The sequence below is a fragment of the Sylvia atricapilla genome, chromosome 4 (assembly GCF_009819655.1).
Source record: "Sylvia atricapilla isolate bSylAtr1 chromosome 4, bSylAtr1.pri, whole genome shotgun sequence".
Lineage (NCBI taxonomy): Eukaryota > Metazoa > Chordata > Aves > Passeriformes > Sylviidae > Sylvia > Sylvia atricapilla.
In genome coordinates this window covers 16,173,309-16,195,390 of record NC_089143.1, presented here as the reverse complement: position 1 = coordinate 16,195,390, position 22,082 = coordinate 16,173,309, and the positions used below count along the sequence as shown (strand labels likewise).

At 36.0% G+C, this 22,082-nt stretch overlaps 1 protein-coding gene across 7 annotated transcripts in view; it reads right to left on the bottom strand.

Annotated features, from left to right (window-relative positions):
• The window catches only part of KCNIP4 (potassium voltage-gated channel interacting protein 4), a 392,050-nt gene that overhangs the window by 24,574 nt on the left and 345,394 nt on the right, over window positions 1-22,082 (bottom strand). For 6 of the 7 annotated variants that reach the window (XM_066317171.1, XM_066317167.1, XM_066317170.1 and 3 more), the window contains exon 2: window positions 16,502-16,626. In XM_066317171.1, the coding sequence (XP_066173268.1) occupies window positions 16,502-16,626 (125 nt within the window). Of the gene's footprint in view, window positions 1-16,501; window positions 16,627-21,201; window positions 21,304-22,082 lie in introns of all 7 variants that reach the window. The other variant, XM_066317165.1, reaches the window with a different exon arrangement.

The following is a 22,082-nucleotide window of genomic DNA, read 5'->3' as shown; positions in this document are numbered from 1 at the left end:
GGTCATCTTGATTTACCTCCATGACTGTACTTTTCTTGACTCCTAAATCTGGCTTTATTGTGTTTATCAGGTGATTTGTGCAGTTCAGAGAAAGAGATTAAATATTGTAATTGTTAAGTATGCCCCAAGGTTTTATGCCAAGCTATTGCTGACTTCTTCCACTGTACCAACTATAATTAAAAAAAAATCTATCTAACCTTTCATTAAACTCCTTTATAAGAGAGAAAAATAGTTAAATAGTTTGAAAGAAAAAGGTGAGGCTTATTTAAACAATTTCCTATATTCTTTTGTTCCTTGATCTGAATATAATTTATTTTGTTAGAAGAAATTTCTGTTTGACAATCTTTTAAAATTGCATTAATGTATTAGATTTTCCTTCTGGAGAATAAAAAGGAGGAAATGTTCAACTTGAACTGAGTCCAGTTCTCTCTCTTTTAAAGAGAAAATAATATAAATTGACAAACAGACAGTGAATAATAAATATGATTCTGCCTTTTGATGAACTCTCTTGCTTGCTATTTTGCTGCTGGGAAATTACATCTACAGTACATGGTCTTATGAACCACTCCAAACACTGTAAATTATTTGCAAGCCTCATTTGTCTAAGATACCTCTCCTCCAGTATTTTTAAAAATACTGCAGTAGGTGATTCTTCTTTACTCTTTAATCAATGTACTTTTCAGACAAGAGGCAAACCAAGACTCAGAAATCGAGAAATAGTGAAATGTGGAAAAGAGAATGAAGGAGTAACAAACTCAAAGCTCAGTTTTGTCTGCATAACAAACAATTTTGAATGATGGATAAAGCTGGAGTTTTGGCAACTTTGAATATCTTTTAGTTATAAACTTTTGCATGACAGGTTTCCCATCCCATACTTCATCTGCTATTTCAGTTTTTAAACTGTGTCATTTTAGATACAAGCTGTTGAACCCGACCAGATACTTCCCCCTAAGAAATATAATTATTTCATTTATTTTATTTAATAAATTTCTATATTTCAGTACATTCATTCATCAGTATTGTAGCCATTTTACGTGGGAATACTTTTAGAATTAAAGAATTATTTACCAAATACCAATAGGGCTAAACCGAAATTTTGACCTACCTTAGAGCTGCATGCTGAGAAAAAAAAAATTGTAATTTATTGTAAATTAAAAGCCAAATAAGTTTGCAATTTTGTAACTAATTTCCCTGTAGTAAATATAAATAAACTTGTCTATGCTATATTTATCAGGAATAGATTTCATCACCTGTTTGTTTTGAAGTGAGAGCAAGTGTGATTAAATTTTAATCCTGAAAGTACTCCTAGGATACAGGGTTTACTTTTGATACTGGTTTATTTCACAGAAGCACAGCACACATATCAGAAGTTATCTTTGTGAAAAGAGGCTGAGTGACATTTCTGGGGTTCGGATCACACTACTGGCCAACATAGAAGAAACACCAAGAACAGGGTAAAAATCCTACAGCAGCTAATAAAAGTGAACTTACTCTAGCAGGACTTCAAAGTAGATGATGCAAACAAAATGAGATGTCTGGGAGAGAGAAGGTTTTGAAGTCGTTAAAGAGAAAACAAGTGTAATATAAAAAATATCTCAAAAGATATGCTTAAAAGAGATGCCATGCACTAGCCTGTGAAGCAGTCTCAGAAAGCTAATTCAGAGAAAAACCTCTCTCTTGAAATATTTCAAATGTGCCTGAACAAAGCACTAGAAATTAAGACTTGAAAAAAATAACCTGGGAATAGTCAGGCAGTTCAAAAGACTTTTTCTCATTAATGCAGATTTTAAGAAATCAAAGATGACCATATTTATGCTCCTTTTCTCTTTTATTTCCCTTTTCTCTAAATACTTCCAGAAGGATAAATAACAGAAGATTACGTGGGAAGAAGAGAGCCACTATTTTCCTGCCATTGATGTTCCCAAGAGAGCAACAAATTCACAGAGGTGGAAATACAAGCAAAGTATTGCCCATTAGGTGTTGGTAAAATTTCAAGGGGTTACTCCAACTCTGAACTAAAAGAAAAAGCCCCATGTCTTTGTATTCTATTCCTGACAGTAATTTCTCTGATCAGCCTCTTTGAACTGGTGCCTTCTGGACTGCTGCATTGTCAGTATTTGGAGTCCTGCATTTAAACATCTCTTTTGGAAACTACCTGAAGGACAGAAACATTTCATTTCCTTTGTACAGATTCATCATTCAACATGTCAGCACATCAAAAGGGAGCTTTGAGGAAGTTTTTAGGAAACCAGTGCACATATGAGATAATTGCAGTGACTACAGAAGAGATACCTGCATTGGCTCTTTTGATCAGGCAATTATATTATTCACCCAACCCTGTTGTCCTTGAGCTTTGCTGTTTGCCTATGGTAAAAGGCAGTTTGTCAAAGCACTGGGAGGATGATTGGCAGGACAGTGTCTCAAACTACTCACAAGCATGACAATTTGTTTTATTCTATCTTTACACCTACCATTTTGGGGTCTGCCCAGGCCTGTGCTATAATGGAACAAGTCCAGACCTTACCTGCCTTTCTTCTGCAAGGCTGTGGAAGGAGCTGCTGTTCATTACCAAGAAACATGCAGAGACAAGGAGAGGAGAGACTGCTGTGGAAGAGATGGGTAAAGGAAGATTCTGAACACGTGCATCAGTGCCCAGTCAAGAGTACTGGACCCCAAACAGGCTCAAAGCCTTCCCTCCTACATAGGAGAGTTGAGTCCAGTATTTAGCATGTGTAAGACACAGGAAGATAGTCAGAGAGTAGAATTTGGAAAAGCTCAAAATGAAGGGTGGTTGAGGGGTTTTGATTTTTATTTATTACATTATTGGAAAGTTTTTATGAAACATTTAAGGCCAGAATTAAGATATGTTTCATCTGTGGAATATTGTTCCCACTATGTATAACAATATATTTTAACAATCTATTAAAAATAGATTTATAACGATCTATTTCTAGTTGGATGGATTTTCACTCTTTTGACTCTTTTTCTCTAATAAATAACCCATGTTCAACTCAATTATATTGAAAACCACTGGTATTTTTAACTCCAATTTTCACTTCTATATTTTGTGTTATCAGGAGGGAACAGCTACTAATTTAACTTTCTATCTATTGAAATTGAATTAGTTCTTGGTTTCTTTTTTTTTTTTTTTTTAATTGATTCCTCATGCTAGTTTTCTCAGGAGTGGGCTATAAAAATTGCTTTCACAGCACCTCTTCTTCATTGAAAAAAAAAAAAAATTGGTATGCATTTTCAGAAATAACTTCCATGCCATCATATAGAAAGATGTTGTAACAAAAAAAAAAAAAAAGATGAATGATGAAATATGTGTAACCAAAATTATATCTTAGATCAAATTTATTTACTTCAAGAGGGCCTAAATATCTCCTAATGCCATTGTTTTCATTTATTGGAGAATCAATCCTTATAGATCAGAACACAAAAGAACACACTCTAGTCTTGCATCCTTGAATATCGTTGTGAGCCTGGAGAGCTAACAGTGATGGTGGGAAATAAATATTTTCTCCAGTCTTTATAGAAGCTGTATGGGATGAAATACAGAGTAATGGTTAGGGAAATGGTTAGGGATGGTTAGAGACAGTTACCCCAGAAAGTCTTTTGTCCTTATTCTTAAATCTTCCAATGAATTTGCCTACTTGGTTACCAGTGTAAAGCTCAAGCTTTTTTATAAGACTCAAAAGAAAGAAGGCCCATACAAACAGAGAGCACTAGCTACTGGGTCTAAAGGGACAACCTTCCTTTTGATCTGTCCTCTTTGACTTAAACTACAGTAGGATTACTTCAGCTAAAGACTCACCGGGGGAATATCTCAGGTTGTTACATTTTCATTTCTGTCACAGGAGCTGTAAACTCATTTTACAGCTCAGAGGCAACAGTCTACATTTCTAGGAATGTTGTGGCAGTTTTGACAGCATCTCCATTAACATCCATTGGTGAAATACATGTAAGAACTCTTTTCAGGCTTTGTCTCATCATGTAAAACACAAAACTTGCTTCTACTTAGCCACTTGTAGAAGAGATACAATAACGTTTCCACATGCCATAGCAAAGATGTACCACATTTAAGCCTCCCACTCGAGGATACTCTAATGAACAAAAGCTTCTTTCCACCCCCTATTTTCTAAGGCAGTTTCAGAGGAAAATAAGTAGAAATAAAGGAACTGGCTCACATCCAGTTTGTGTGGCTTCACACAGTAAATAACAATCAACCCTTTGGCTGCTTCCACAACTCAGCAGGCGAGGTGCCAGCAAATGCTTTTAATCAGAGCCATTCTTTGTTTAGCAATGCCCACTAACTAGTGAAATTTTTAGCTTCTTATTATTAGCACTGGCAGTAAAACAACAGTAAACAACACAGCTAAAGACCTGAACTTAAAAGCTCACCTGAAAGCTTGATACCCTAAATTTCAAGGATGAGTTCCTGGCATCTGAATGGCGCTTAGTGTTTCTGCCCTTATTTGTCACTGCAGGATGGCATTTAACAATCCTGACTTGACAAATAAGCAGGAAATATAATTACACTAAATGCAGCAGAACCCATACTTCAGCAGTGCAGCTTGTTGTAAACACTTTGGCAAACACAAGACGCTCACCCTCTTGGGAAAAGCTGTATTTAGGTGAGCACTGCTTTGGTGACTTGCCTTTCACACCTTCCCTTGTGAGTTCTTTTAATCAAGTCCCTTCAAATCACCTGAAATCCTAGGTGAAAGGAAGGTGACAGAAGGAATAGCTCCATATTAGCAAGTGTTGGTCCCTTGCCTGTACTCTGTTAGACCCACTCAAGTGATTCTCTTGAGCAGAATGGAGAATTTTACCAGTCCCTAAAAGCAGTAATTTAAGGTAGGTCAATTCCTTTCTTTAAAATCGTGGAGGCATTTATTTTGCTTTTTTTAAATGGGGGTGCTTTTGTTTATCCTAGAAGCTCCTTGTATCTTTGATGAGTTGAAGGTTCACTAAGAAACTGTACTAACAATCTTCTGCTAAATGTTAGTGGACCTGCACCATATTTATGTAGCCTGAAATGGAAAATGGAAAAGCCTGAATTTAGCTCAAGGTATTTATGAAGCAGAAGCAGCATGTCGAGGGTGAAAAAAATATTCTACATCCTGTCTTAAATGCTTGTCAATCAACTGGATCTTGATTTTAAGTACTGACATCAAACCAAATTTTCATTTTAATAATGAAGTAAGAACACTGAGTTTTGCATTCCTGAGACACATGACTGAATGAAAGAAAGTAAGGCTGAAAGTGTGTCCTAAGTCATGCTATTCCAGTATTTTTCAGAATGGTTCTTCGTTTCTTTCAAAGATGTGCAATGGTAAAGGCAGACATGTCAATATTTGGTTAGTGCTAAATACAAGGAAAAGACCAAGGAATTTCAGTGCCTACAGCTTCCTGCCAGCTTGAAGAAATGGCAAAGAACATAAAATTCAATGGGGACTGGTTTAGACACTGAAAATCAAACACTGTGCTCATTATTTATATTTCATATGGTAATACATTTACCCTTTTACAAAGGTTTTTGCTTTCTCCACTACTAACAACACTTTGTCTCAGGAGAAGGGCCCCAGCAGTGCAAACAGAAGAACAAATGTGCTTACCTGCATAAATATTTATAAAACCGAGTCTGACATTAGCATAAGTTGGAGCTGATTCACCAAGTACAGTGGGGAAAATCAGACAATTGAAGCAATGATGTGTAAGAAGCAGCTGTGGGTGTGAGAGAGATGCAGTCTGTGGGAAGAAGTGCCTCTTCCCTGTCCACACAGTGAAGGCAATATGCCTCATCCTAGACAGGAACTCTGGAGCTCAGTGTCTGAGACAGGGTCCCCTCCCCATGTACCAAAACCTCACTGTCACTTCTGTGCTTCCCCAGTCCACCAGCACAGCACACTGACACTTCCATTCTGCTCTCCAAAGGTCTCCCCAGAGTGTGGGACCATGATAAGGAGAAAACACTTGACCACCAGAGCTCTATTGCTCATGGAAGGACCAGAGTGGGATTTGTGGCTATACTTCCAAATTCTTTTGAGAAGGAGGGGTGAACAGCTCCAGAAGACAAGGGAGGATGTAACATTACTGCTTATAAAGGAGATAATATTCCTATAATTTAATGGCATAAGAAAAGCATCAGAATGGAATTTGAAGTTTAGCAATGTATATAAAATGATAATTATTCTAGCACAGCAAAAAATGTAAATGAGCCATACGAATCTCCTTTAGACTGTTATGGAGATTTCTTTTCCTCATATGTGGATACTCGATATGTTGCTTTTGGCAGCATATTTAAAATTTGTAGAATAAATGAAATCATTGGAACTGAATACTTAAATAAACCTATATAAATGGTGGTTGATATTTTCTGGCATATTTTCATGAAAATGAACAGCATTAAAAAAAAAAAAAAAGGAGAAGACATTTCCCAGTTAAAACAGGTAATAAGAAGAATAGAAAGAGAGAACTAGAGAATCAGATACATCTAAAAAGAGTCATTTATCAATCAGTTCAGTCCTAAAAAAGATATTTCATTCCTCATGGTTGTATCATTCATTCCTTATGGTGATACATTGAGGCTGAAATTGCTGGACATAAAATCTCTTTGCACAGTCTGCTAAATTTATGGCACATTAAGTTTGTCTTTGTTCCATAAAGAAAGATTTTGAGAACAGAATAAGAAATTAATGCTGTTACAACTTATGCTCCATTAAAGAGGTGGTACTGTGCCTCTTTTTCAGTGAAGTAGACTATTGACTTGGTAGGCTGTGGATCTAAATACAGTGCTTTATGCTGACATTTTAAATAACAAGAAAAATCACAAACATGTTGGTCTGATTTTTCTAATTGCTTGTAGATAGTATGTCAGATACAAATACTGCTGTATTCAGTCACTGAGAGTTCACTTTTGAAGTTGTTGGCACTTTTTTGTGAGGCCACTGTAAAGCATCACAGTGCCAGAGATGCATAAATGGAGTGAGTAAATAATTGTTAGAAATACATAAAGTGCACATAAATTGCTTCCTAGATCAGTGTTTTTTCAGGCATGAGTTTACTGTGATCTCTACTTGACAGATATGGAGCTTGGCCCTTGAGGGGTAGAGTATCTCCCTCAAATACACTGCCCACACATTTTGCTCTTAACACAGAGGAATTCCGTGTTCATTTTTCTCTCCTCTAGGGATGAACTTTGCTATCTCCAGCTCCTGGGAAAGTTCAGTTTCCCACAGCCACCGGCCCCCCCACTGGTACTCCCCACTTTGTTCCCCAGACGTGTTTGAGAAGGCTTTGATCAATGGCTGAGAAGCAATCTCTCAGATAGCCAGGGACCCTCTGAAAGGTTTTGGCTGTCAGACCAGAGACATTAAATTAGGCAGCTGTCAATGTGCAGCCCACGCAGCCAATGTGGAGCCCTGAAGCACTGGTATAATGCTCTCAGGCAACCCAGAAGGGTTTTTTAGTGTGATAGTTAAGGCTTTTAAAGGTGTGTGGCAGTTAATAAGCCAGCCAGAGAGCCAAAAGGTTGGAGTCTTTAGACTTCTAGTTTCATGCTGTGTTTACTGAATCATGCTGTCTTCAGAGTTATTGGCTCCTATTTCTTCTCTGACACTCACCGTATCTAAGATCTTTTAAGAATATTTCACAATGGAATTTACTGGGTTGAATAAATTCCATTACTTGAAAGCTAATATGAGAATCATTCACATTACTGAAGTGCAACTGCACAAATGTCCAGCTGGTCTAAAGAATATGGGCTCTGTCAGACACTTTCACTCAAAGGTAAACGCAGGTTGACCCAAGACTTGTAATAAACTTCCCTGACACTGAAAGACTTGACCTTGCTGCTTTGTCACTTGTGATTTGCTGTTTTATTTGAAGATTTACCAGTGTTTCTTTTTAGCACAGATGTTTTTCTAAAGACATTTGTAACGATAAATTTATTCTGTTGAAATAATGGAGAGATTTTCATCTGTTTCGCTTATTTCTGTAAAAAAAAAAATTTTGATAAAACCTGTATGTTGCTAATTTTGTTCACATTGACCAGAAATTTAAAGCAGAAAAAAACATAAAGATCAAAAATAATTTTGAAATTCCTGGGATCCATGACAGATGCCTGAGCCCAGCACAAATAAGATTTATCTATCAAGTCCATAGGACCCAAAAGGTTGAACTGCAACATCAAGAAGTTTCACCAGAAGGTATATTTATTCCCTCTCCCCTCATTTTGCAGGCTTAGGATCCTCACCTAAAAATACATGTGTCCACATGCTGCATCCGAATTGGAGGGGAACAGAGAGACAACTTAGTATGAAATTTAATAAAGAATTATAACATTTTGTACACAATTTTTTAAAAATTCTTTAACAGTAAGGAAATTGGTAGCAAGAAAACCAGATAGAGGGATTTCTGAATGCTGCTGTCTCAACTGATAAATATTCCCACAGAACCATTCATTTTATGTTAAGCTGTGTGTTATAAAGTGTTATAGCAGTTACAGTTAATATGCATCACACTTCATGAAGAAAAGGGGATGGGCAGAGAAAGGAGAGTAAGAGGTGTCTCTTTACTAAATTTTTAAATTACAACATCATCAGAGCTGCATTGCAACAAATGTTACTTCTCTAATGTGAGTGATTACCCAGAAACCAAAATAAAACAATTGCACATAATTCAAATGCCAGGCCCTATAGTGCTTAGCTCAGATGCTGCAAAAAAGCAACTGCAGTGAGCTGTAGCCAAAGACGACATTTGGCTGCTCGTATTCTAGTACATAAACATTTATATTCCAAACTGATGCACGTAAAAGCTGATGTAGTAGAAAACAGTTCTTCCAGCAGATGAGATACACTGAGCATCTGTCTGGTGAAGCAGAAGGTCTGCACTGAGCTTCAAGTGTCAAACTGGCACTTGTGAGCCCCAGGGAGAGCACACCAGAGCACAGGACAGGGCACTGCCACTTCCAGATAGGAGGGGCTCAGGGGCTCACAAGCACACAGAACAATAAAATTCCACCAAAATCTAATGTTGATTTTTTTTTTTTTTTTTTTTTTTTTTTTACAAAGAAGAGCTTTAGAGGCATTTGGTGCTCTTACTACTATTACTATTGGGTACTTTACAGTCTTTTTGTATGTTTCTTAAATAGAGATTTGGCATCTACCTTTTTCAGAGATAATTCATGAGCAAGGAGCCACTATTATGAATACAGTCCTTGGTAAGTTAGATGACATTTTTTCCCTAGTGAGCATGACATGAAGTATCTCTGTGCAAGCCATAAGATGAATGTAAGTCTAGGGACTGGGTTCATTATTAACTTTCAGAAAGAAGGTTTCATTCTCTGCCAGTAACTGTGAGACTAATTGAAACAAATACCTCTGCAGAACACATTGAGATCCATAAATTTGTGACGACTGCCACCTATACTCTAGGTCTGTCAAACTGTTCTTCCAAATTATTTTACTTGAAAAATCTTTGAAATGCTTCAAGTCTCTTTATTAACACTTGAAGGAAATATATGATGAATGTAAGAGTTATTCATTGCTCAGTTTGTTAAAAGATTTTCACATAGCCTTGTTGAAATGGAAGAGTTCCCTCTAAGACCCTAGCAAAGTAATACCTGGGCTTTTGTAAAATAAAAACAAAATTCTTCCTTGGCAAGGCCTGGTTATTTTAAAGTTATACTTCAGTCATCCAAAGTTGAGAAAACAATTGATCTGAGGCACAACTGGAAAACAAGAACTCAACTTTAAAAAGGGGAGATTTGAGCTATGTGCATTATTCATGTCTATTGAAACCCTGGAGAGAAAAAGAATATTTACAGAAATCTGTCCATTGACAGCACACACAGTATCTAACTTCTAGGTTTACTTGCTTGAGCGTCATTATGCTGTTGTCTATTTTTTAGCTTATTAGGACAAACAAGTCACAAGAGTTTTCTAATATGGGGAGATCTTAATTTTCAGTTTGATTTACTACTATCTGATTTTCTTGTAAGATTTAGAACTCTTATTTACTTTTTTTCCATTTTATTGGCATTCCTATGCTCTAAGTTCAGCAGGTTTATATGCATGAGGCACACTGTTCAGCTGTCATCATTATGTCTATCTGAAAAGACAAGTTGTTAGTACTTCTTTGTATGTACAACTTCTGTATGTCCACAACACTGGTTCAAACACTGCTTTGTGCAGAGGGGTCAGCACCTCTGCAAAAGCTTTCAGCACAATGGGAACGTCTCATGGGCTGATGCCCAGTAGAGCATCCCCCATCTGATATTCAGAGTAACTGAGGGATACAGCTCAAATGGTTTTAGTATTGATTCATCTTGGCCAAGAAAACCAGGTAGGAACACTTAGCTGATCTATATTTTTCTTCTAGGCTCTCTTCTGTAGGGTCAGAAATTCTGCATCTGGTAAGACAGCCTGCTGTGAAGCCCTAAGACTTGTACAGTCATCAAATCTTAAGGAAAATCAACTGCTTCAAATGCTGGTCAAATGAAAAATCTTCCTTACTGTCCTAGGGCTCCACATGGGAGGTTGAAAAGCATATTTAAGATCTAAGCTACTTCACCTACAAGAACAAGCTTTGGAGGACTGATGTCAGGGGCAAAATACTCTTGCACTAGTGCCATGTCCACTCATTCAGTTCGGGGTTTTCCCTCTCTGTTCTGGTCCGTATTAATCTTGAAACTGAATTTACTCATTGCAATACAAACATACAGGTTCAGCATAGAATTGAATGTGATGACAGCAAACTGAAGACATCCTATTGTCTCTGTGAGACAGGTGACACAGCCAATTCAGAGAAAACTCATCCAAGCTAAATTATTACTCCTTGTAGCATGAAAGCCTCTGTTTCATAATATACAATGTTCCAGAGATATAAACTAAGAGGATTATGTAGTCATTGTCCCTTGTCGTGCTTTAGAACAGGTGGAAAAGGTTAAGTAAGAAAGCAAGGAAAATAGAATGGAGCTCCAAAATCTCTGTTTTGGATCATCACAAAGATACTTTAACTCTTTGCAATGCCCATTTTTTAATCTCTTCAATAGTCAAATGTTTATGTCCCTTGCCCGTACAAGATTTCAATTTGTATTAAATAATTTCTAATCAAGACATTGATATCTTAGAAACTACATTTGAAAGACAGAAATGAAATACAGAGCTGTACATCCATATTAGCCATAAGTCAGAGGCTGTGCAAGTAGCATAGCCATAAAGGTAAAAGCCATCCATGTGTAGGACACTGAGATATGTTTCTCATGCCTTCTTTCTACCAAGTAGGTTCCAACTGCAGTGAAAAATCAAATGTATATAGTGTTCCTAGAATGTTATGGATACAAATATTAAAGGAAAGTTAAATCACTCTGAAAACTTTAACTTCAGTACTCAAAATTACATTGAGGTGTTTCAGCTTTTTCACAAGTTAGTGCACATCCTTAAAAACGCACATTGTACACCCAACTTTCATCTTCATTGTTAAACAAAAAATTGCAGGAGTAAAAAAATCATTTATACAGTGAAAATTAATTGTATTCCATGTACCAACTCAATTCTGCTCTTCTAAATCTCAATTACTTTCACAAAATGTATAATTTTTCTTTAGTTTTTTTTAAACTCTAATTAAACTGGTAAATGTTCAAACACAAAACTCAAATGTCTTAGACAATCAATAAACGAGCTTTATCACCCCTAAAACTAGCTTCCATTAAACTTTCTGTGAGATTCACAAATGCAATGCACAATGATACAATGTTCCAATAAACCATAACTGAAATAAAAAACATCTCTGAATAAATTAGCATATTTCAATGTATGCACCTGGATGGATAGTGTGATGAGGGAACCAATCTTTGAGCTGTAACATTGACAGATTTATTTTCTTACTATCATTCTTTGTCTCATTTGCAAAAGGGAAGAAAAGTCTTAGAAATGCCATTTTCCCAATAAATGTCAAAAGTGTATTTATTTAAAGTGTATTATTTAAAGCTCCAGTATGTGTCCACAAAGATTTTTATGCATCTATGACTTCAATATACATTTTCTCTGACATACAGTCAGGTGAGATAAACAGTCATGAAAAATCCTTCCATTTTTCTGGAAAAGTCTAGGAGTTTCCCAACACAGAGCTCTACAAAAATTTCTACAAGAACAACCAACCAAAATGAAAAGACTATTAACATTTAAATTTAGCACAGGAGCATATTTCGTACAGCAAAATCATTATCTAGGTATTTTTTAAATGGACATTATTAAAACTGGGAGAGATCTATCAATGGACAAAAGATAAAGAAAGACCACATGTTGAGTCCATGCTTGATAGTCTGTACAATTTATTGTGAAGTGCCACTTGTACTAGGACTGCCACTGAGCCATTGGTTTGAAAGGTTAATGACTGCAGCAATCACAATTTCAATTTACAAGAAATGGGATGACAGGAAGCCAAATACAAATTGGAAATGTCCCACTGTGATGGCAGCTGAGCAACAATTCATCAACAACAGCACAGGAATATTGTAGAGCCAGAGTGCTGGGGACAACCTTTTCAGTCTGAGATGGGCTTAGGTCTTACATTAAGCTCATTTTTCAAGGATAGTACAGAAGCTTAAAAAATGGCTAAATTACCTAATACAGACATAAGTTCTCCCTAATTTTCCATATAGTAGTTGTTAAGTTTCTGAAGATGCTTATCCCACCTCCTTACGTTTTCTTTAGTGTATAACTGCTTTAATTTTAAATGTTGACTTTGACTTCTACCAAAACATTCATTGTCCCAAAGGCATTTCAATCATCTTCGAGCATTCCCTGCAATTATACTCTACCTCTTGTTTACTCAGAGCATCAGCTCTACTACAATGTGATCTGAGGCTTTCTAAAGCTTTCAGGTGTTTATGTACACACAAAGAGGCTCTGTGAGACCCTGTGCTCCTTCTGCCTGGATTTTGCATGTAATTTGTGTGCAGTGGAAAATCAAATTGATAATAATAAATCAAACTTTATAATCATAATACTACAGAAATGTAGATGTATTTTACTGATTTCTCATCTGAAGTCAGTCAGAACTACACAAGCAATTTGAAATCAGAAATAACAAATAACTGGAGGTAAGCTGTGAAAAGTTCTGTTCATCCCTATCTCAGGACAGACATCCTAAAACTTGACAGGATTCAGGGAAATAAGCAGACTGGAGTAAGTTTCTACAGACAAAAGCTTTTCAATTAGTGCTAATTGCTTTAGGATGCTGCTAATTTCATGTAACTGCATCACAACATCAGCAGAACTACAGTAACTTAAGTTCATGGCTTTAATTTATCTTGCTTTATATACTTAAATTATTGAATAGATAGTAAGATAGGCAAACATCAGGTGAAAAGCATAAAGCACAGAGGTAGGATCAGCACAAGATTTTGATGACATCATGTTAAATATGTGTGCCTGTGTGTTTCATTAAATCTTTTCAGTAGTTTCCTTTTTAATGGAATGATTAAACAATATCACAGACTCAGAGAATGGCTGGCTTTGGAAGGAATCTCTGGAAATATCTGGTTGCACACTCCTGCAAATGCAGGCCCACATGGAGAGGATTCCCAGGACCATATCCAACTTTTGTGTATCTTCAAGCAGGAAGACGCCACAAACCCAGTGGGCAACCTGTGCTGGTGGTCAGCTACCCTCACAGTGAAAAAGTGTTTCTTGATGTACAGAGAGAATATCCTGTTTCACTTTGTGCTACTGCCTCTGGTCCTGGCACTGGGCACTACTGAAAAGAGCCATCTTTACACCCTCCCTTCAGATACGTATATATGCTGATAAGATCCCTGCTGAGCTTTGTCTTCTTCAGATGGATCAGTCTCAGCTCTCCTAGACTCACTCCACAGGAGAGGTGCTCCAGTCCCTTAGACATGTTTGTGACCCTTCGCTGGACTCTCTCCAGTATGTCCATACTTTTACTGGAGAGTCCAGAACAGGCCGTAGCACTTCAGATGTGGCCTCACCAGTGCCGAGTGAAAGGCTGGTGTGGTGTCCCAGGGCTCCCTTGGCCAGCTGGGAAATGCCTTACCTAAAGCAGAACTGCATAGACAAACACATTTGCTGGCTCATGCCCAACAAAGCAAAGTCAGTGTCCAGCTGGGTAGCACCCAGGAGACCTTGGTACACAAAACAGACGGGTGGAAATACTGGCAGAGTAGCACTAAGCTGGACCATAGTGTGGGAAGGCAGGTGGCCTGGGGCAGGCAGAAGAGGATGATGGAGCACTCTAAGGGGAGAGGGTGAAAGCGGACACCACGGGAGACATTGCAGTGCCATTGTGCATCAGCACCCACCAAAGCCACTCAAGACAGATTTGATAAAATGCAGATATGTGAACTAACAGGAAACTAATAGGAAAGGTGAAATAATCAGCATAGACAAGCTGCTCATAGGGCTGAGGTAGATTTAACTGTGATCTAGCACCATACATTGCAGTAGAAGCTGTTAATAGGAAAAATAAAAAACCCCTCCAGCTCAACAAAAAGTTTGAAGTCCTTCTTTTCTGCAATCTAATGCTTGGCCTAAAGAATAGTACTTTAAACTGATTTATCTTTCTAAGAGTCAGTAGCCCTGGGCATGCTTTACAGCCTTTTAGATTGCAATTGATAATTTTTGCAATGATATTATACACAAAAACACTGAAGTTAATGCCCATTAACTCTATCTAGTCAAAGACATATTATACATGCAGGTCTTGAATTATCATAAGAAAATGAAACGTGAATAAATGAAACATGTGGATAAAGATGTTTTACCATGTCTTACCATCAACATTCCTTTGATGTAAGTAGAACTTACATCTTGGAACAGAAAAGGATATGAAGAGCTCAAATTCCTCTTTTCAGAAAATGCTAAAAAAGGAATCAATTAAAATACTTCCTTATAACCTATTCTCTTTCTCCATACTTCATTTTATGCAAAGAAATATCAAGGTTCTTAGTTTCTGAAACTCTAAAAATAATTATTCTTGAAGAAACAGACAGAAGGCTTATTTTATCCACTATACTTTGTACCTTTTTGCCTTAGATAATTAGGGACATTAGATCATGATTTGCAATGCCTGGAGAATATTGTCATTAGCAGGGGAATGTTCTTTGGAACCCTGAGGAAATGAAAAGCTTTTAAGAGCAATCACTGTTAATCACTAACATGCCAACATTATATACTTTCTGGAACTGAGAACGATACAGACAGGACACATTACGTGACCCTGTCTTGCTTGCATTGTAAGCTTTTGATAAAAATGTATGTTTAAAACACCCTTTTGCATGTCTTGCTTTCTTTACAGAATACAGGAGAGCTAAGAACTCTGCAAGATTTACACTTCTTGTACAAGCTATTGAAGATATCCTCTCTGTTTCCACAATGGAGCTTCACTGCATTTTTATTAACTCATCTAAGTAGTAAATGCCATGGGCAAGGGGTTGTCCCTTTTCACTCAAGGGTGAAAGAAAAACTAAACTACAAGGTGATAAATACAATGAGATTGACCTTTAGCTTCAGCTTAATAGGAGACATAGCATCTGCACAGTTGCAATAATTACAGTTAAAATATAGATTTTAGAACATTAAAACCGATGATCAAATTCTGCTATTATTAGTTTTTAATATAATATTTCTTTAATATTTTCCATCCAACAATAACTACATTCAATAGCCTGCATATTTTTTATCAGATGAAAGTAAAATAGATAGATAGAACTATTTTTTAAGAAAACTGAGTTCAGTACTAGTTACTAAGATCTTTTTGAGTCTTATTTCATTGCTGTATTAGCCATGCATGCCTCCAAAGTCAAAGACAAGCTCAGCACTATAGGGCAGCTGTACACACTGGAAAAAGTTAGATTACACCCATGTACTGGGGTCCTCAGTTGGGACCCCTGCCAAATAAAACACTGGACCTGTCACTACATCACACATTACCAGAAAATAAAAAAAAGAAAATAAAAACTCCAAGAAAATAATTACTCCAAGTAGAGGGATCTACAAAGTTTATAGATTTGTAGAACTAGTGAGAATTGATGAAGCTCTCTATTGCTGTTCACCAAATAGAAAAGTCATCTAGTGTAGTTGAAGTCAATTATTTCTTGTGACAGGTCCTGTGAATACAAAAATCAAAATCTTTTGTCTTACTGACCAAATTCTTCAGGACTCTTCCACTGTTGCATCCTTACTCAGACAACCTCAAAACAACTTTGAATTTCTCTTTGAACAAAGTCTTATTTTAATAACTTTTAATTATTCTCTCCTTGATCTTTTCTATTTTGTCTGCATCTTTTGTTCATTAAATAGTTTAACGACTTTAGACCAATTGTTTCAGAGTGATTGTTTCCTCATCCGATCAGACAAGCAGTATTTAGCTACTGAATCTCATGAGCTGCACTGCCAGTCACCCTTATATAGCTGAGATTGGACTGGCATAACCCATAAATAGATTCCAAATTCAAAAAGTAAGTGCTTACATTCTTGAAACCTCTATATAAGATCTGAAGTTCCTTCTTTGTGAATTTACTCTGTGCTTCCAGCAGTTCAAGAGCTTCAGGTCTATGTCGTACTGTGGCCATTTCCATTTCATCTTCTACAGTGTCTGCAGAATACAAGAGACAGAGAAGGAAAGCTCAACAAGAAATACAGGAGGTAGATATACTTAACCTTTTCAAAAAGACAGAGAGAGAGGGAGGTGGGGAGGGAGCAAGGAAGGAAGGAAGGAAGGAAGGAAGGAAGGAAGGAAGGAAGGAAGGAAGGAAGGAAGGAAAGACATTCCCCTAAAGATTTGTTTTTGCAGCTTTAATGAGAAATTATGAGCACATTCTGAACTCATAGGAAAAGGATGTCTATCATCTGCTTCTGTGGCTGCAAAGAATAGTGAACAGCAGTGATGATCCAGAAGCCTGCATATTACCTCATGAGTAGTAATAACAATAAACTTGAAAGCCAATATCCTGCAAGAGCATGCATGATACATTCAGTATGGCTTTTCTGTTTATACCAGAAAATGAAATATACATATTTATACTTTCACCAAATGAAACAATTTTATAAAACTGTAGTGACTATAGAAAACTGAATTTTTTCCTTCAGTTAGATAATGGAGGCAAATCCACTGTAGCAGGCTGGGATTTTTTTTGTGAAGTTGTCCTTTGGAAAGCATGTAAAATTGATGTTGCACATACAGCAGCAGAACTTACTTTGAGTATCATAAAAGTGATGATTTAGGAGAAATATTATTGAGGGTGAGCAGTGACTTCTTCTTTAAGTAAGTAAGAATGTGGATATACATATTCAAGGTTTGCAGTTGAGTGTAGCCCTAAAACTACATTTTTCCCCAAGTAGAGTTTTAAATGTGAAAGTTCAATAAAACAGCAGCTAAAGAAACTTACAATAAGGTGCCAGTCACTTGTGATCAAAAATACGAATGTGTGTGTCCATTTCTAAGTCCTGACAGCATTACATGTAACTTATGTAGTACTCCAGACTGATTTAATGAATTACTGCCTTATTTTGATTTAAGAGTTTTACAAACTACAGAAGTATAACAATACAACATACCTAATTGTCACTTCTACAATGCTGATGATACATATTTTATTTCATTAGAATCTGGGACTCTTTGTTCTTAGAATAAGGGGGGTTTTGATTCAATATTTATAAGCACACAGTATTAGAATACTTGATTAAAGTAGTATTATGCCTACAGTTTCATATATTTTTGTTCTGCTCTAATGCAATAGTAATAGCTTTCAGCTGCTTGGGAGAAATTTGGCATTAGAAGATACAGTTCAGCTAAACAAAAAATAAACAAAATTCAAAAAGATATTTAATAATATATAAACTATTTGGAAAAATCACAAAAATTAGGGCATTGTACTTTCTCCTGTGGAAGATATGTTGCTGTTAGCACTCAGGAAGATGATTTCAGTGTGATTTTTTGTTGTTGTTGTTAACTGCAAGTCAATACTAGGTACTTAGACTAAACTGGCAAATACTGTTGAAAGCTCACTTGTACTATATATTCAAATGGTTACGTGGGATTTAAATGAACTTTGGTTTTAGACAGAAAAAGACTTAACTTGAAATGAGTTCTCTAAGCACCCATTTGTAAAACATCTGGCTACTTAGACATCTACAAGCTTTTCTAGAAGCTAAATGAATACACATAATAAATATGAGGCTAAAGGCAAGACAATGTGCTGAGCACAACATTGAGTATATCCTTAGTAGTAAATATTTTCATTGTGTTTAAATTATTTGTTGAGAATGTAGAAGACTGTAGCAGGCTGATGATGTTAATTAAGAGGTTCAGTAAAACATTCTTCACATTTAACTTCTCTAGTGTCTTATAGATAGAAATAATAAAAATCTAAGATCATCATAAACTTCCTTAAAATGTACCAACTGTGATGACTAAAATGCTATAGCATTAATGAGTAATTTGCAGGTTATTATTTTTCTTTTCTTCACACTTATAGCTACCAGGCTGGGGAAAAAAAAAATCTATACTTTAAAATATGCAGGAAAATGTATGAAAATCTATTTTTACTATTTTTATTTTTATTTTTTTCTGAACAAAAATTATTTCTATGGCATTAGTTATTTCAGCTCTTTGGTTTCTTCATGCTAGATAAGTTAGAGTACATTTTTTTCCACAGAAATTAAATTTCATGTTAACTGAAAACCAGAAACAAGTTCACAATCCCTTATTAATGTACTAAACAAAATACTCTTGCTGATTTCATTAATTAGTAGATTTCTTATAGCTAAATAGTAAAGACATTTTTTAATGTAAATGTCACAGGAGATATACTTTGAAGCTTTCATTATTCATTAAAGAACAAAATGGTAAAAAACATTGCAAAAAGGAAATGTACTCTTCAAATAATTAATAGCTGTAAAAATTGTGCACATGCATTTCTCTGCACAAACTCCACATTATAGCCTCCCTAACTATTTAACAGCTATTTAGCATCTTTCTTTTTGAAAACTATTGAGTGTAGTCCTACTCTAGTGTACTAGAACATGCATGTGTCTAGGGAATGACAGTTTAAAATTTAAACTTACTAGACTAGAGCACACAAATCAGTGTTCTTTTACATGCTTTTTTTTCAATAGGAATGCTGAAATATGTTCAATACAAATGCTGAAATGAGATTTTACATTTTTTTATGGTTTAAAGTAACCTTTGTAGGTTTTAAGTAACCTTTGTAAGCATATATTGATTGAAGCGCAGAAGTGCAAATTGAGCCAACGTGTATTTCAATAAATTACTTGTTTAAAAAATATTTCCCTGATAGTTTCTAAGGAATTCACATCATGTGATTGTTATTGTAAGTGGTGCTGTTTTCATTCCCAGGACGCTATAAAGTTGCTTCTTTCATGCTAGCAGAAATGAAATAGCACATGATGTCAAAATGGAATAATAACAATGTGTATCTACAGTGAGAGTCTTATTCCACATTTTCACTTGATATAACATTCTTACTTAATATAGCACTTCATTATTGAGGACATTACAGAGAAATTATTTTTTACTGCTTGGTTTTCAAATAGGAAATATTTAATACCTGTTTTAGTCCAACCTATCTTCTGGTTTATAGAATATTTTCAGTAAGGAAAATATAAGTTTGACATGGTCAAGGTTTCTGAGACTGATTCTAAATACATTTGGTTGCCTGTGCAGATTAAGAGCTTACATAGAATTATGGAAGGAATAAGGATGTGTCACTCTCCTAGCAATTGCAAACAGATCAAACTTTCTATTAATTCTGCTCTATCTCCTTATCTATTCCTTGCCCCATCCCTGGGAGTGCTCAGGTTGGATGGAACTTTTTGAGCAACTGGGTCTTGTGCAGGAGGACTGGACCAGGTAACTTTAAAGGTCTCTCTTCCAACTCAAACAAACCTGTGATTCTCTGATTATTTTTATTTTCTAGGGCTATATTGCTCAGGTCGTGCAGCTGAAAGGAACTTATCCAGAGAGAGTTATTAACAAGTGCCACAACAATAACTGCGGTTTTTAAGCTACTATATTTTCAGTTAAAACATATCAGCTGAAGACACTATGAAAAAAATAGATCAGTGTACGTCCAGAAATCTAGCCCTTGCCATCTCAAATATTTAGAAGGAAAGCAAGTACCAGAGTTTTCTCTACAGAGGAGCATATGAATGACAGTGCCAAAGAAGCCCAAGATCGATACCTGTGAAGTCCTGACATTTAGTAGGAGACTGTATTTCTAGTGAAGTTGCCTTTAATTGCCCTGGATTCACTAGACATGGGGAACTGCTCTTGCAGGTTTTTTTTACCTGAGATTGATATGCTTTATCACAAGAGTAAACAGGAAACACATGGATCATTCAGCTCCTGGTTTTAGGTGCTCATATTAGTGCCAAGAATTAAGTCAAATTAATCTAGATTGAACTGGGTTCAGAGAGATATTTTAAAATCTGCCAGAGCCAATTTATATAGGAAGACATTATAATGTTATTACTATAATTAATCTTAATCTAGGAAAATATATGTATCTATGTATTGATTTCTCACTCCCTCTGCCCCTCTATATTTATCTGTTACCTACCCTGGAGAGATTTTATTTCCTTATAGCTTATAAAGACATTCAGTATAATATCAGTGTGCTTTTCCTAATACTCACATTCACAAACTTTCTTTTCAATCTCTTTACTATTATTCTCTCAGACAACAACTTTAAGTATTGTTCCCTATACAGTTTGAACTTCAAAACCTGCAGGGCCAACCCTTTCCTCCCAGACCAGTTATGATGGTACCCCTGTGTATTGGATAGCAAGCACACACAGACACGTGCATAAAAATGCAGAAGAAAGTCACCAATTTTCAAATAAAAGGAGAGAAGGTATTAAATTTAACCAGGGAATCACTTGTCAACTAACTTGCAGATCATAAGTGCCAACCCAGCAGCTGCTGTGTGGCAGGCCATGGCACTGGTATCTTGCCATCCTACTCTGCATAGTCAAATCTTTTCATCACTAGATTTTAAGCCTTGATAAACCATATGATTACTTCAGCAGATACTTTGCCTCTCAAATGAGCAGTAAATGAAAGTATAACTTTTGATGCATGCAAAGCTAAAAAAAAAAAAAAAAAAAAAAAAAAAGAAATCAAATTAAAAAAATGAAAAATAAAACTTGCTTTGAGTAACAGGAGATGTCGTTTTGGCAGCCGAGCAGGGCAAGAGCTTCATAAGTCGCTCTTTAATGCTGCGTTTGGTACTGTTCTGAGCGTAGAGGAAACCTAAAAAATATATTATCAGGACTGTTAACATAGGCTTGAGAAACAATTTCTGTACATGCTGCAGAGTTCATCATTAGAGCAGAATCCTGATGGGAAAAGGCCAAACAGATTGCAGCCATCATGAATCGCAAAGGGCAACCAGAATTTTTGAACAGGACAACAAAACTGTTTTGTCTTTGTATCTTTACAGCATCTTTCCAATAAAGAGGATTTGTTTGTCCGTGTGCATCTCTTCTAAAATACTTATAACCCACCTTAAATCATCTATCAGAGAAGTGACAGATTATATATTTGAAAGAACAGAAGGTAAAGAAGGTTTGTAAAAATTTTAACGTTAAAATATTTTAAAGACTTTCAAGTCTATTTCATTCCGAATTTTAAAAAGGAAAACAAAACTAAACCAAACCAAAATCTCAAAGATATCTTTTGTTGTCCTTTCTGGCAGACTTCTAGTTCCATGGCTGAGCTTTCCCATATAATGAATTCAGCAACTGTGATAACCGATCTGGTACTTTTGCCTTTTCTGAGTATTAAAATATCAACCATAATGTGTACTCAGTTTCCCTTTAATATCTGGCACTCTACATATATAAAATATAAATTATTATAGAAATTATTTATACTCTCATCTCAAAATCTAATTTGGCTGAATAGCTGATGTTCATGTGCTATAAAGCAGGTGAACAGCAGCACCCTTATTTAATGTAATGGAAATTGTCGGAGTTTATCTTCCTGTGAGGTCTAACCAACCATCTTATACAAAATGGCTGATATGAGCA